The 15289-nt window shown below is 43.5% G+C and overlaps 1 protein-coding gene across 1 annotated transcript; it reads left to right on the top strand.

Moving 5' to 3' along the window:
- The first annotated feature begins 244 nt into the window (after positions 1 to 244).
- Positions 245 to 12868, top strand: pik3r6a (phosphoinositide-3-kinase, regulatory subunit 6a). Its single transcript, XM_071922566.1, has 7 exons — positions 245 to 323; positions 5269 to 5271; positions 7825 to 7945; positions 10023 to 10096; positions 10552 to 10666; positions 11949 to 12019; positions 12756 to 12868. Exons 1-7 carry the CDS (start codon positions 245 to 247, stop codon positions 12866 to 12868), a joined length of 576 nt encoding a protein of 191 aa, XP_071778667.1.
- Positions 12869 to 15289: the final 2421 nt, after the last annotated feature.

The following is a 15289-nucleotide window of genomic DNA, read 5'->3' as shown; positions in this document are numbered from 1 at the left end:
GGAGCTGCACACACACCGAGAGCCGCTGTGGTCGGGACCGCTGTGGCATTTCTCCCTCTCTCTCTCTCTCTCTCTCTCTCTCTCTCTCTCTCTCTCTCTCTAGGTCTGCTGAGGTCAGTGACTTGCGAGGACTCAATGAGATACAGCAGCAAACTGCAGCTGCGAGATCCTCCCTCCTGGTTTTCCTTGCGTTTCCCAGCCTCTGCACTGGAAGGCTAGATAGAGGACCGGCTGCTGGAGAGAGATGGAGAAGCAGCGAGGGTCTTCTCATCAGTACGGTTCCCTGGAGCGCACTGAATGGAGCGCAGACACTTCCAAGCCAGGTAACCGAACGAAAATACACTAGAATAATACATTTGCTTTATAGTATTTATTTTTTACTTCCTATGGTATCACTGTAATGTTCCCATAATATTCTTACAGAGTTGTAGTGTATGTCTATGGTACTCAATAGTGAGTTTATAGTGACCTTATTGTCCTTAATGGAATTTATTTTTAATTTCCTATGTTATGTCTATAATATTCCTAGAATATTTCTATAGGGACTTATAGTGTGTCTGTGGTACTCTGTAGTGAGTTTGGTATCACTGTAATATTCCTATAGGGACTGTGCCCAATAGTGAGTTTATTGTGATCTAATTGTAATTAATGGTACTTTTTATCTCCTGTGGTGTCACTGTAATATTCCTATAATATTCCTATAGGGATGTATAGTGTGTCTATAGTACTCAATAGTGAGTTTATAGTGCCATTATTGTACTTAATGGTATGTTTTATCACCTATGGTATCACTATAATATTCCTATAATATTCCAATAGGGATGTATAATGTGTAAATGGTACTCAATAGTGAGTTTATATACTTTATGGTATTTTTTTTTTCTCTTTTATAGAATCGCTATAATAGTCCTATAATACTCCTATAGGAGCTTATAGTTCTTCACTAGTGAGCTTAGTGACATTATTTTGCTCTATAGTATTTGTATTATCCCCTATGGTATCACTACAATATTCCTATAGAGTCGTGTAGTTTTGCTGTGATATTTGCATGGTATCCTGTCCTTCTGAAATGTGCTATACTATAGTTCTTTTTCTTCAGGCTTTTCTTCAGACAATCCAGTTATTCCATTATTCCATTAGAGGTGTTTAAATGTGTTTTGAGCTGCAGCAGTAAAGGTGTAAAAAAAAAAAAAACAGCAGCTCCGAACACACCAAGAATCCACAGGTGGCCCTCACCAGCTGTTCCACTCAGTGTTTGTGTGTGTGTGTGTGTGTGTGTGTGTGTGTGTGTGTGTGCGGTGTCTGCGTGTGTGCACACTCACTTGTGTTAGACTAAGGTGAGGGTCCATCCATTACTTAGTGAATTGCACCTCAAATGATGAATAATGACCCATGTGTGGGACTTGACAGGACATTGGCTATTTATCAGCTTCGGCAATCTATAGGCTATTTTCACCAAAGCTGCACGTTTTTCTCATTGTGTTCTTCACAATAATCCTCCTCCACATCGCTGATGCTTGTACATTTTCTACATCATCATTTTTATTATGGTCATCATCATCATCATCAAGCTGTGCAGCATCACTGTCGGTGTTAAACCAGTGTGGGCGAACCCTGATCATCATCATCTACTCCCCTTTTATTCTGTCTCTTCTCTCTCTCTCCCTCTCTCTCTCTTTCTCTTTCACTGTCACATCAGCTTTCACTTTTCCCCCCGCTTACATCCCCCTTCCTCTCTCCTTCTTGCTCCTCATTTCCCTTGCTCCAGTCCTGCTAGGCTACCTCATTAGGCGTGAAGCGCTCGCAGCGAGTGAGGGAAGAGGTTGGAGTTGGAGTTGGAGCAAAGACGGTGAAAATCGAGACCTCATTTAATTCGCACCTTAAGGGGGCAGGGTGACCAAGAGGAGGAAAAGAAGAGAAGGAAGAGAGAGAGAGAGAGAGGGGGGGGAGATAGGTAGCAAGAGGAAGAGAGGGAGGGTGAAACGGGGTTAAGCGGAAAGGGAGGTGAGAACTGAGAAGTGAGAGAGGGGAGAAAGCGTAAAGGAGGGAGAGAGAGGTCTGAAAGTGTCTAATGGTGAGTCGTGACTGGGAGCATTCAGCGGCAGAACAGCCTGTCATAGGAAACCTCAGCGGCAGAGCCTGGTATCTCCAACACTATATGGATATATGGGCTTCTCTGCTAGACTGAAATGACCCATAATGTGTCTCCCGCTGTTGGAAGTTTGGTCCACAGATCCCGTCTCTACTTTACTCGAGGCACAACGAGACACACTCCATCTGCTGTATGTACGTGAGGCGCTTCGCTGATGTTCTCTTCTCTTATGGAGAGCAACTTGTCCTTGAGTGAAAATATCAGAATGGAAACAAATCCAAGTTGTTCTTCGGGAAGACTTCAGATGTCTGTCAAACATCTGATCTCATGGTTTCTATACCCCCGTCTGCTCCCTGCTGTCTCTCCAGCATCAATAGAAGGATTGTGAACTCACCTATTGAGAAATATATGACTGACCCCAACCCCATTGTGTGTGAGGGAGAGAGAGGGAAAAAAATAGATTGTGTGTGTGTGTGTGTGTGTGTGTGTGTGTGTGTGTGTGATACATCCACACTGTACACTTTTAAAGCTTGATTCAAGAAACCTAATGTTAGCTGACTCAGCAGAGGCAGGTGAAAGGGCTGGAGAAAAGGAGTCGGCTCTACTTTTTTATTCGGCTGAGACAGAAAACTCCAAAACGATCCTCGGCTCCGCGGGGTGATGAATGAGAACCCCGAGACAGATTTTTTTTGAATTTTGAAACAACTTCTTCTGATGCATAAACTGTCATCCAGCATCTTTTCTTCTGCAGTGTGGCAAGTGGTATCGCTGTGTGAATACAGTATGCAATTTGAAGATGAGAGAGTACAAAAAGGCGAGGGCGGGGGAGCGTCTCTCTCTCTCTCTCTCTCTCTCTCTCTCTCTTTCTCCCTCGCTCTCTTTCTTACACTCTCGCTCTCACTCTTGCTATCTCTCTGTCTTTATCTCTCTCTCGGTTGTACACACACACACACACACACACACACACATCACAGAAGCTTTGCATTTATATGCAAAGCGACTACATCTGCCAGTGCTTGTCAGATGCGCACACACTACAGTCTCAAAATTTAGTGAATGAGTACGTCATGAAATGCAAATTATTGAACATTATGTTCATCCACCATGAGTTGGATTATGTGACAATATCACAAATTGGACACACCATTTTCCCCTGTTTCTCACATGAAAAGGTTAACAAACGGTTAAGTTTAGGCAACTAGAACAACTTTGGTTAAGGTTAGGATAGTGTTGTGGTCATGGTTAAATAAGAAAAACTTCATTCACAGCAGTAAACTTGATGGCATGAGTTGGGAATTGGACCTGGGTTGCCAGACTTGAAGACTTATGTCCATCCACCACACTATTTCAAACTGCTGCCTGTTTCTAGTCATGTCTAGCCCATCTAATCCTTTTGCAGTGGGGGAAAAGTATTGCTTTCGCTTTTAATGGAGCACATATTTGCATTTTAAATTGTGCTAATTTCACAAAATGTCAGAAGACCAGACAGACTATCAGCACCCATCCCAGTGGTTTCACCTTCCAGACATCCTTACTGAGAGGATGGGCCCATGACTGTTAATGTAATGTATGTGGAAGGCCCACTGGGAGCAGAGCACACCTCGCCCTGACGTCCTGCTGAGAAACCTGTTGTAGCATCTCTAAATCATGTGTGTGAGAGAGAGAGAGAGAGAGAGAGAGAGAGAGAGAGAGAGAGAGAGAGAGAGAGAGAGAGAGAGAGAGAGAGAGAGAGAGAGAGAGAGAGAGAGAGAGAGAGAGAGAGAGAGAGTATAAGTGTCAGGTTTGGTTATCAGGCAAGTGAATGTGATCAAGGAAGGGGGAGCAGGGGGAAGGCAGATGAGCGGAGCCAAAGTACCTCAGTTTGTCTGGCTATGTTACATCAGACTGAAGCCCAGTGAAAAAGGCAAGAGGTAAGAGAGGAGGAAGCTAATATTATGAAGCCTAACACTCTTGATACTAACTGAAGAAATGCAGTCTAGCCAAACTTATCTAGGTTAGCTAGTTAGCCTAGCTGACCTTCCAAGTTCAAACTAGCCATACTAGCCTATAGCTAGCAAGGTAAGCTAGTTAGCTATTCCGCTGACCTTCCAACATCATGAATGCCATGGTCAGGAATTAATGAAGAAAATAAGTCGCTGCCATTTACATTTTTTATTTATTTTTGGACAACTTTGCCAGTTAGCTAACTTGCACTCTGAAAAACTTTGGCTCCGCCTGCTGAGGTTTAGCTCAACCAATAAAATGATTTTTGCCTCCACAGCAGCTTGCAGGAGGCAGAGCCATATAGAGAGATGGTATATATGGTATATATGGTATATACCATATATACCATATATAATGGTATATATGGTATATCTCTCTATATGGCTCTGGCAGGAGGCAAATGTCTTCAGAGAGAGACGAAGCTTAGATTTAGGAGATGATGAGAGTTTTCAGCATCTTTGCTACACTGTTGCTCGACGCCCAGAGAGCGAATATTATTGTTTCCCATTTTTTAGCCACCAGAACATACAGGAAATGTTGGTTTTTGATAATGGCTAAGACTGTGTGCTGAGTTGGGCGATACATCATTTTCTAAGGTTCACTATGCATTCCTTAAAATTTGTACTAACAGGTATGGTATACAGCCTATGCAGTGGTATTCTTTGTATTCTATTCACACTATTGCTCACATACTATTATTGTGTGCTTCCACTACTTTTCCGTGGGTTAATGCACAGGTTAATAACACACTGGGGCATGAAATGGAAAAAAAAAAAAACTTGTTTCGTCCGAACGCCTTCATCAGGGTTCTAAATCGTTGTCGTTCTTTCTTTCTTTTATGTTTAAGAAACTGAGCACTAAACCTTCATGGCCTTACACCTCAGGCCTGTTTACAAGCTTACTCTGCCATGCATTTTAATTTTACTCTTCAATTAACACGTTGAAAGCCTATATAAGAGAGTGTAGGGGAACAGTTTCAGGTGTGTTCATACTTTCGATCCTCAACACTTTAATATTCACTGCAACAGTTTTTTCGCACACTCTTTTCGCCTCCGAGGTGTCAAGGTTGCGTTGACGTTACACTGACGTCAGCCAGGTTTGTCATAGTAACAGAGTGGAGTGTCTTTGTGGAGATGCTTGTCTGTAGTTCAGGATCCCTTTTTTGTCTGGCAGACAAAGCCGACTTGCAACAGCCGGTACAATGCTCCCACGCCACTAGGGATACGAGCCCATGTAAACAGTTATCACCAAGCGCGGTTAATGCTTCCCTGCTTTCACTACTATCCCGAGGTCACGCAAGCCAAGCCTGACTTATTACAATACACTCCTTTTCTATTCCGCCTTTTTATTTTTTTTTTGTCAAAAGACATGTCTTCACTGCACTTCAGTCAGCTCTGCCTTCCCCGAGGCTAACTGTGACTAGAATAGGGCTGTTTCTGTGCGTCCGAGTGCTCTTCCACAACACATTTCTGTGTAAATGCATAAGCACTGGTGTGTATAGAAAGGATTCAACGGGCCCCCAGGAGGAGTCAGTGACTGTGGATTTAACGGGTCTGTCAGTGGCGGTGTCGGTGCCTCCCCGGTCGTGTCTGGCTCGGCCCCCGTGTTGCGAGGCTCTCGGCGGGGGAGCGATAGTTAGCGAGGCCCGCCGCAGCGCCGGGTGGAAGTCTTCCCTCCGACAAAGGAGGGCAGGCTGAGGTGATTTCTTCTAATTGCAGAGTCACGACCGTCGCAACCGGGTCTCGCCGCGTCTGTCTTCAGGAAGGCCTGCCCTACTTGGATCTCTGGGTAAATGAGATGCAGTGCATGTGAGCAATAGAGATAAAATAGGAGGTGGCTGCAGTTAAATGTTTGATTTAGCCGGCTTGTTTGATTCTAGTGCTGCTGTTGCTCGGGGTGGAGCTAAGTTGCATGGAATGCTTTGATGTCCTTTCATCCCACACAAATGTCACTGGGACCTTGGGACAGATTCATTATAGATAGAGAAACAGCTTGGAGAAAACACGCGCAGTGTTGTACATGGTGGCTGAGATGTGAATCTTGTTTATTTATTTATTTTTTTGTTGTTGATTGAAGACAGAAGTTTTTAAGATGAAATTTCTACTTCATTTGGTAGCCTACCGTGGAAAGTAGTTCAGGAGGAGGAGGGTAATGCAAAAAAAGATAAAGATTTAAGATTTTAACACACATTGTGAGTAAATGTTTTGTGCTGCTGTCCACCGAGCCATCAAGGCACCCTCTGTGCAATATATGATTATCTAATCACTCGAAAGCAGAGCAATTGTGCGTGAGTGCATGTTCATGCAGGGATTATTATCAGCTCAATTGGCTATGGATACCATTAAGAAACATTCTGTTGCTTCTTGATAGAAAAGACATTATTTGATGGCATATATCAGGAGTTATTTATTGCTTTATGATTAAGTGAACATTAGCTACTGTACATTTGTTCTCAAATTGATTTTAGTGAAAGAAGTGAGTGCATATTATAAAAATGCACATCCACATAAGTGATAATTATTAAGTACCAAGAGCTTTTAACTGTGTTATAATGCAGCTCCCCGGTGTGACGCAAGTCCCTAGTTTTGTTTTTGTGTTCTTACCTTGACTCCACTCTGTGACTCACATTTAGCTTCAGGTCTGCATCAGTCCCTAAGTTTGCCTTAGAAAGAAAACCAGCACTTTCTAGCAGTTTTTTTTTTTTTTTTTTATCACAAGTTTGTTCTTTGCTTATGTGGAACATTCGGTTTCTTGGGATTTGCATGCGGTGTAATTACAGGCTGATAACTAGTGCCTGGTTCACCTGGCAGGACTACCAACCGCAATGCTGAGTACTAAAAAGCCTGTAATAAAGTACAAAGAAGCATGTTTTCCTCTACTTAAAGCGAGTCCTGAGGTCACATTAAACAGCTTCTGAGGGTGCATGTTCTCGTCTTTGAGTACTTGGAAAAGTGTGTGTGTGTGTGTGTGTAGGGGAGTTTGTTTACATCAGATTCTGTGTGTTCTGGGTCTGTTCCGCTCATTGTTGCACCGTGGGATCTCGTTTTGTGGAAAAGTTCAGGCTGAAAAACTGTGAGCAATGAAATGTCTGCAGATAGTCGGAGTCTGCTGCAGAATGAGGCAGGATAGACAGGACCGCAGTGTTTGTCTGACAGCCACGCTGAGGAGGAAGACTGTGTTATCTTGTCACAGTAGCCTGACCCACCAACCTGTGCTTACTCAATTACTCTGTGTGTGTGTGTGTGTGTGTGTGTGTGTGTGTGTGTGTGTGTGTGTGTGTGAGAGAGAGAGAGTGGCCAAGCAGTTATAAGAGTCGTGCCATCCACTGACACACAGTAATTTGGCTCTGGCAGTCTGCTCTGCTCCTCATCAAGCTGTAATTCCAGACCACATCTGCGGCAGTTGTTTATACAGTTTCAAATGCAGATTCATATGCAGTTATTGTGCTGCAGTGCCAGAGAAGATAAGTTTGAGAGTTGCTGTCCTCAATGTGTGTGTGTGTGTGTGTGTGTGTTTGTCTGTATTTTATCTGTGTGCATGCATCAGTCAGCAGGACTAAAGTGTTTTCAAAAAGAAGAATCTAAACACTCTTCCTTTTATTCTTTTGTCAGACAGATTGCTCTTTAATAAGATTCAGCAAAAGGTAAAGGCTGAAGCTGTCCTTTACACTCTCTCTCTCTCTCTCTCTCCCTCTCTCTCTCTCTCTCTCTCTCTCTCTCTCTCTCTCTCTCTCTCTCACTCTCTCTCAGAGGAGGACGTGGTGTCCATGGCGGACTCCACCATCACCGTGGACGACATCGAGGGCGAGCTGTTCAAGATCGAGCGGATCCGGGACGTGCTGGTCCGGAGGGAGTCGGAGCTCCGATACATGTGAGTGGCTCTCCGTGCGCTTTGCTTTCGCTTGGTGTCTGAGGCCCGTTGGTGCTTTGCATCACTGCCAGTAAGCATTCAGTTCAGTTGAAGTGGGGAGGCAACACAGGGTGAGCAATACCGACCCAGATCTGTGACAATTTTGACAAAACTCGGTGGGATGACGCATTTTGGCACTGTGACTATAGTTAAAGGTCAAAACTTCAAATTTTGAAAAGCCCCAAGTACAAAAATCCAATTGACATGAAACTTCTTACACAATTCCAGCAATCCTTACATTGATTGGCCTAATGAGAGCACTATAATTAAAGGTCAAATTTTTAAACTTACATGCAAATTTTTGCAGACACAGCTATTCCAGTTTTGATGAAACTTGGAGGGATGATGCATTCTGGCACCGTGTTCTGGTGTAACAACATTACACTGATTGGCCTGATTGGGGCGCTATAATTAAAGGTGAAAATATCAAACTTTGAAAAGCCATAACTGCCACACCATTAAATTTGATTAAATTTGGAGGGTTGAGGTATCTTGATACCGATTGGCCCAAAGAGTGCCTGCATCATTTGTAGGGGACAAAATGTTTTACTTGTCTGTTATGAGAAACTCTTGTTATTTTTAAAATTATAACATTGATTGGTTAATGAATGAATGAATCAATCAATCAATCAATTAATAAATGCCATTGGTGCTCTTCAAGTTAGGTCTCTTCAAGCTAGAACGACCCATAGGACAAAAGCCTATCTTCTGTTTCTGTAGTTCAAACAATCCAAGCCATTTTTGGCCATGATAGCACATATTTGGCAGCGGCAGCACAGTCAGCCCATAACAGCAGTGCCCTCTGTTCTCTCCCCTCATTTCCCTCTGTCGCTATCCCCAGCTGCCCCCCCATTAAAATTTCAATGGCCCTACCTTTGCTTCCACCACGAAGGCTGATATATGGATATTTATTCATCTACTCCTCTGAAAAAGATAGACAGTAACACTGCTCCGACGGCAGGGGGAATGCGAGGAGTGGCGTGTGCGGAGTGGCAAGTGAGCGACAAGCAGATAAAGAGATAGAAGGAGAGAGAGAGAGAGATGACAAGAAGGAGGGGGAGATGGAGAGTCACGATTTTGAAGCCCCTTAGAGAAGAAACTGTTTTTTTTCCAGCTAAGTTCTGTTTCCTCAGCGGCCCGCAAACACCAGGACAAGTGACACCCCAAAGTGCATTGTCTTCTAGTAAGTTTAGTAAAGTGTATCATTTGTATTCTGGAGCTGGCGGTCAGTCCCCCACCTACATGTCTGTAGAGAACATCTCACTTGACAGGTAGACGAGGCATGGTGGCAAGGCTCTCGCCCGGCTGACAGTGATGAATGTGTGTACGTGTGCGTCTGACCCCGCCTGCCTGCCTGTGTGTGTGTGTGTGTGTGTGTGTGTGTGTGTGTGTGTAAGATCCAGTGGCTATGGCGCCGGGTCATATGAGGGCCACTCACTCCTTTTATAGAAGAAGACAGAGAGGGTCTGCCACCCCTTCTCTCTCTCTCTCTCTCTCTCTCTCTCTCTCTCCCTCTCATTGTCAGTGATGAACCACTGAAGTGAAGAGCCATTGAGAGAGCTACTGAAACGGAGTGAAAGCTATCTGGCTCGGAGGCGCCGCCGGGATTTCTGTTCAGCAGAGATTGTGTAATCTCCTGTGTGAAATATAAGATCAATATCGGCTCCTTCTGTTTGAATTTCAACCTGTAGAGCAGAGATTCCACTCTTTACTACCTTTAACAATTGATAAACGTCTTCAAGGCAATCGGTTTTTTTTTTCTTTTATAAGGAAGATAGATAATTGATATATGTGAATTGATACATGTAAGTGTTTGTGTGTGTGAGTGTCTTCTTTAAGGGGGTTTAGGGTTAGGACTTGGGTTTAGGGTTAAAGTTAGAATTAGGATTAGGTTTAGGTAAGAAAGGGTCAGGGTTAAGCATGTAGTGGTGATGGTTAGTGGTTAGGGAATGGATATAGTCATTGGCTGTCCTCCAAAGTATAGTGATAAATGTGTGTGTGTGTGTGTGTGTGTGTGTTCTGTCCCATGCCGGTGCAGGATGGATGACATTCAGCTGTGCAAGGAGATCACTCGTCTGAAGAAGGACCTGCAGAAGCTCGTATCTGTACCAGGTAGGAGCTTTCTGCTGGGGATTGATGGTTGTTCTGACTTCTTTACTTGATTAGTCATGTCTGAAGTGACAGTCCCTATCAATCTAAGGGATCTAAGTGTAGGAAAATCCCTAAATTAATAAGTCATAGTCTTTTTAAAAAATGACAGAATGCGTCCGTTAATGTCCACACCGATTAATAGTTGTCAGTCTGATTTTAAATTCTTTAAGAACATTTTCTTCAGTTATCTGTGTGTTTTCACTATCTTTGACCTGAAATTGATCTTTTATATATATGCACTTTTTTTAATTTCCTCCTCTCACACCTTTCAGTGCGAGATAAATGAGCTTAATATTGCTGCTTTAATTAACAAGACAGCTTTGACAACTACAGTCTTATGATGATTAAGGAAGATGATGTTTGGTAAGCTGGGACAAACTGCAGACGCTCAGAGGTGGTCTTCTTCTCCGCTCCAGATAATGACAAGTCCAACGAGGACCGGCAGAAGGAGGAGGAGCTGCTGCAGCAGATCCACAAGCTGGTGGAGACCAGAGACTTCCTGGTGGACGATGTGGAGTTTGAGCGACTCAGGTCTGCTTCCACCTCTTTGGTTTGGATGCTACTAGTTTGTACTGTTTTCTTCTATTACCTTTCTTCTCTTCTCTTCTCTTCTCTTCTCTTCTCTTCTCTTCTCTTCTCTTCTCTTCTCTTCTCTTCTCTCCTCTTCTCTTCTCTTCTCTTGTCTCCTCTTCTCTTCTCTTCCCTTCTCCTCTCCTCTTCTCTTCTCTCCTCTTCTCTTCTCTTGTCTCCTCTTCTCTCCTCTTCTCTTCTCTTCTCTTCTCTTGTCTCCTCTTCTCTCCTCTCCTCTCCTCTCCTCTTCTCTCCTCTTCTCTTCTCTTCTCTTCTCTTGTCTCCTCTCCTCTTCTCTTCTCTCCTCTCCTCTTCTCTTCTCTCCTCTCCTCTCCTCTCCTCTCCTCTCCTCTCCCCTCCTCTGTTCTCACTCTTTCTTCAGACCCCTACTTCTGTACGTAGCGGTCTGAAGCTACAAAGTACAAACAGTCGCTGCTTTGATGTTGCCTTTCATAACATTATATCATTCTGATGAGTTAACACAGCTACCTCACAAGCACTAATTAGGTAGCATTCATCGAAAATAAACAGAAAGAATGCAACCGTTCTGCAAGCATAATTTTTGAGACGTTTCTCTCTGTAGTCTTTCAAATAAAAGCTCTAGAGAACTGGGAGACTGAATAGCTGGAATCAACTTCTCACCCATTTTGCACTTACCAGGTGGAACTATTGTTCATGAAACAAAATCACATCAGTAGGGAAACTTTCCTGGCTGAGTTTCCCTGGTCGCTCAGCCCTATAGGAAATGAATGGACTTCCAGTAACTTGTTGATTGTGATGCTTGCAGTCAAAGAAGAGCAAGTCCATCCTCAACAGTTCTTCAGCTTGACACTCAGTAATATAACTTGTCACCAGACAGTGGATGATCAGATGTGGCGTTCAAACCACACTAACTTTTATCCTCTCTCCACTCTCCATTATCAGACAGTATCAAACGTTGTTAGTTTGTGTGAACAGCACTTTGTGTCGGCAGCTGACACCCTGCTGCGTTCTCAGAATAAATGATGAAACCCTGAAGGGAGTCTGGGAAGGTGAGGAATTTGGAGAACAACACTGTGGTAATTGATTGTTTTTGAAATGCATGCAAAGAAACGGAGTGAGGAAAAGAGAGGAGAGGAGAGGAGAGGATGGCACCGGAGGCCACGCTGTCTACGTTAGTGAAGAGAGAAATCTTTCTTCTGCTTTCTGTCTTTTTTTAATCTTTAATGTCCTTCACAATAGACTGCTTTCTCCGGTTCCACAGGGAGAAAGAAGAAGATAAAGAAATGGCAGATTTTCTCAAGTCCAAGTTCCCGAGAACCGCGAAGAAGAAAGGTATGCAAGCATTAAGCTTTCAGAGACTGGATCAGCGGAGGAAATCGGCAGATCTGAAAAGGGGGTCATTCTTTTGAACTGGTATCTGTTCCTCGTTCAAGGCTTTGTCCTCCTGGGGTCTTTGAGAGAGGGATGAGGCTTCATCCGCTGACTGATTCCCCATAAAATAAATGAATAGGTGTACTGAGGCTATGTTTTAGAGCCCCCTGGAAAAGTACCTGTTTGTGCCCTGCTTAGTAAGGTCGTTCGTCAACTGGGTCCTTTGTACATGGGCAGATATTCTGTGTGTGTGTGAGAGAGAGAGAGAGAGAGAGAAGAGAGAGAGAACTTTGTAATGAAAGTCATAGATCTTGCCTGCTGAAGTTGTGTATCATTCTGAAAGTGTGACTTTTGTGGTAACACTTATGTTACACATTAATTACATTATATATTTACATATTACTCCCTCTGCACTGTAAACAGTTAATTCTAAATAAATTAAAAAGATTGACACAGCATTCATTTTGATTTTTAAGTTATTCATTTATTTATTTATTAATGTATGCAGTGTGATATTTTGTACTTTGCATAATCATTAGATTAGCATTTTTCATCCACAATATCCAGATGTCAAATGGAATTACAAATTTGACATTACATGTACGATATTCCTAGACAGTTTAGGTCGTATTGCATGATGTGATGAAGTAAATTCAGTGTTTCTTTTCCCCAGTGTGATCTCTCCTCTGTGTCCCAGGTGTGGCAGCCAGACGGGTGACGTCCAGGGCCCAGCAGGGCTCCTCCCCCTTCGCCAAGACCGGCCTCACCCTGCTGAAGGAGTGCTGCGGCTTCACCTGCTCCATCATGTAGGCTGGAGCCGCGTCGGAGGGCCTGACAGAGGGGCCGGGAGCCAAAACGGCCGCCCCGCAAAAGTCACGATTTCACAGTTTCAGCTTTTCAGTCCGAGAAAGACTTGGAAGGCACGGACGGACCGGCATAGACGGACAGTTGAGAATGTTCCAGAGGGACAGGATGGGGATGTTTGCGAAGACGTTGGGGATTTTTGTGTTTTTCATCCCGGTTCCCGAGTGTGTCCTGTCTGTCTCTTTCACTCTCCCGGTGGGTTTCATTTTTTGTCTTGTGCCTCTGCTCTCCCTCTCTGTCTCGCTCTCGCTCTTGTTCACATTGTTACTCTTGCTACACAGCCAACTTCTCCTGATTAACACGTTTCCTAGGAAACAGCCCACCCTACTCAAGCACTGCATCAATTAGTGTTTTTTTTCCAGTTTACTTTGAAGAGAGACAGGAAAGCGTTTACAGTATTATAGCATATTATTATAGCATTGCACACGCCACATTTCAAACCAGTGCAGTCACACATACATGGTATACACGCTAATTGGATTAGCCACCAGGGCACAAGTTTAATATTTAAAGACTTTACTGACTGATGATAACTGTCGTTTCCTCATTAAAAAAAAAGTAGCTGTTTTGCTGGAGTCAGCAGGCCAGCCTAGTCACACTGCTGGAACTTTATAATTAGTATTAGGAGATAACATTAATGAAGTTGACATTAATCTGCAACTCTGTGAGGAAGAAACTGCCTGTGATTTGACACCAGATCCAAATGGGTATGACCTTTTTGAAGAATGGCAATATGTGAAGGAACTAACAGATGTCTCATCATGCTCCATTTACTTTTAGTAATGTTTAGCTCCTACTTTTTCAAGATTTTTGGCATTTCTGATGATGCAGACTTCTATGTTGTGCAGCATGTGTGAACTCCACACGTCCAGTGGGATGTAGTGTTTTGTTTTGTTCGCAAAGAAACAGTATTATCATCGATCCCCCTTATTCAGTATTTATTAGATATTTCAGATTAGTATTTAACAGATAGTACAATGAAGACTGACAGATTGGGAGTGTAGGGGTTAAGATAATGTTGACAGTGTTGTGTGGACAGAGATTTTAACCCATAGATTTGTGACCATGTGGTATGCACTTTAGCAGACTGAGGCACCAGGACGGCTCCTATAGACTACTCTAACTTGGGATAGTCATTTTTAGCCCATAGCTCTCAGTTCAATATCATCCAAATGCAAATTAGATGATTATCGCACTACCCGACCTGTGTTATTGTGCCCTCAACTGGCTCCACTAGACCTAACAGAAACGCCCCACCAGAGATCATACATAGGCATCATCAAGGCTCATTGGAGAGGTTCCTGAGTGGGTGCTCAGGTAGGATGCTTCACATAAACCTATTGGCCGAGGACAGGACTCTCCAGCCCACCTCCACTAATGCATCAACATTATGCATTAGCTCCTACACTAAATTTGATCTTTTTATATATGGCCTGGAAACGTATCGAACGGATTGATCACAGGAGGATACTGATACTGACTTCAATAGGATGCTGGCTCATTATGTCCAGGGACTCGGGGTACGGCGATGTAGCGGCCAATCAAACTACAGAGTGTGTGCAGTTCTCCGTGTTGCCGAGAAGAATCGTCACCATAGCAACCTTGCATACCCCATACCTTTACAATGAGACAACGAAATAGGTTGGATGGATCAAACAGATGAGACCCCATATCTGTGTCTTTGTGGACACAGGCACACACACATGCATTAGTGCACACACACACATACATTATCACAGGTGCCTAATCAAAGGCAAAAAGGCAACAGAATAATATCGCTGTTACCATGTGGAAACCTCATAATTCCAATTTTGGTGATTTTAATGTTTTGACTTCAATTGAAGGATTACATGGTGTGCTATGGAATGAGAGCATTTCACCATCCTTGGCTTATAAAATCCTTTCAAACCCCTTTGGATAAACTCAAAAATACTTGGAGATCAAGCAAAACACAAGGCTGCATTTCTACTTAAAAGTTGCCATTTTGGAGATACAAGGTTTTCACCTGACAGCGACAATATGCTAATGCTCTCTCCCCACTTCCAAGCCAGCAACATCAGTACAGGAGTGCTTTCTGAAAGTCTCTTAACGCTTTTTGATCTTGTGCAAAATGAGATTGATTTCTCAGTGAATCTCTCCAAGCTCCCCAGCAGCTAGGGGAGACTCGTTTGAGTCTGCGTTCGCATGCAGCCGTGGGTCACCAGCTAGTCCTTGGGATGGATAGATACATAGATAGATTTGATGTTCAATTCTCTTTGTCTCAACACTGTAGTATTGAGGCTTTGCAGTTGGGTCCAGGTCGGGTCACATATCTCCTAGCAACCACATCTGGCACCATCATGGAAGTCCAATGGAGAATTGGATGTG

This window comes from Centroberyx gerrardi, chromosome 3, assembly GCF_048128805.1.
Source record: "Centroberyx gerrardi isolate f3 chromosome 3, fCenGer3.hap1.cur.20231027, whole genome shotgun sequence".
NCBI classification, from domain to species: Eukaryota; Metazoa; Chordata; class Actinopteri; order Beryciformes; family Berycidae; genus Centroberyx; species Centroberyx gerrardi.
This window is presented reverse-complemented; position numbering and strand designations above follow the sequence as displayed.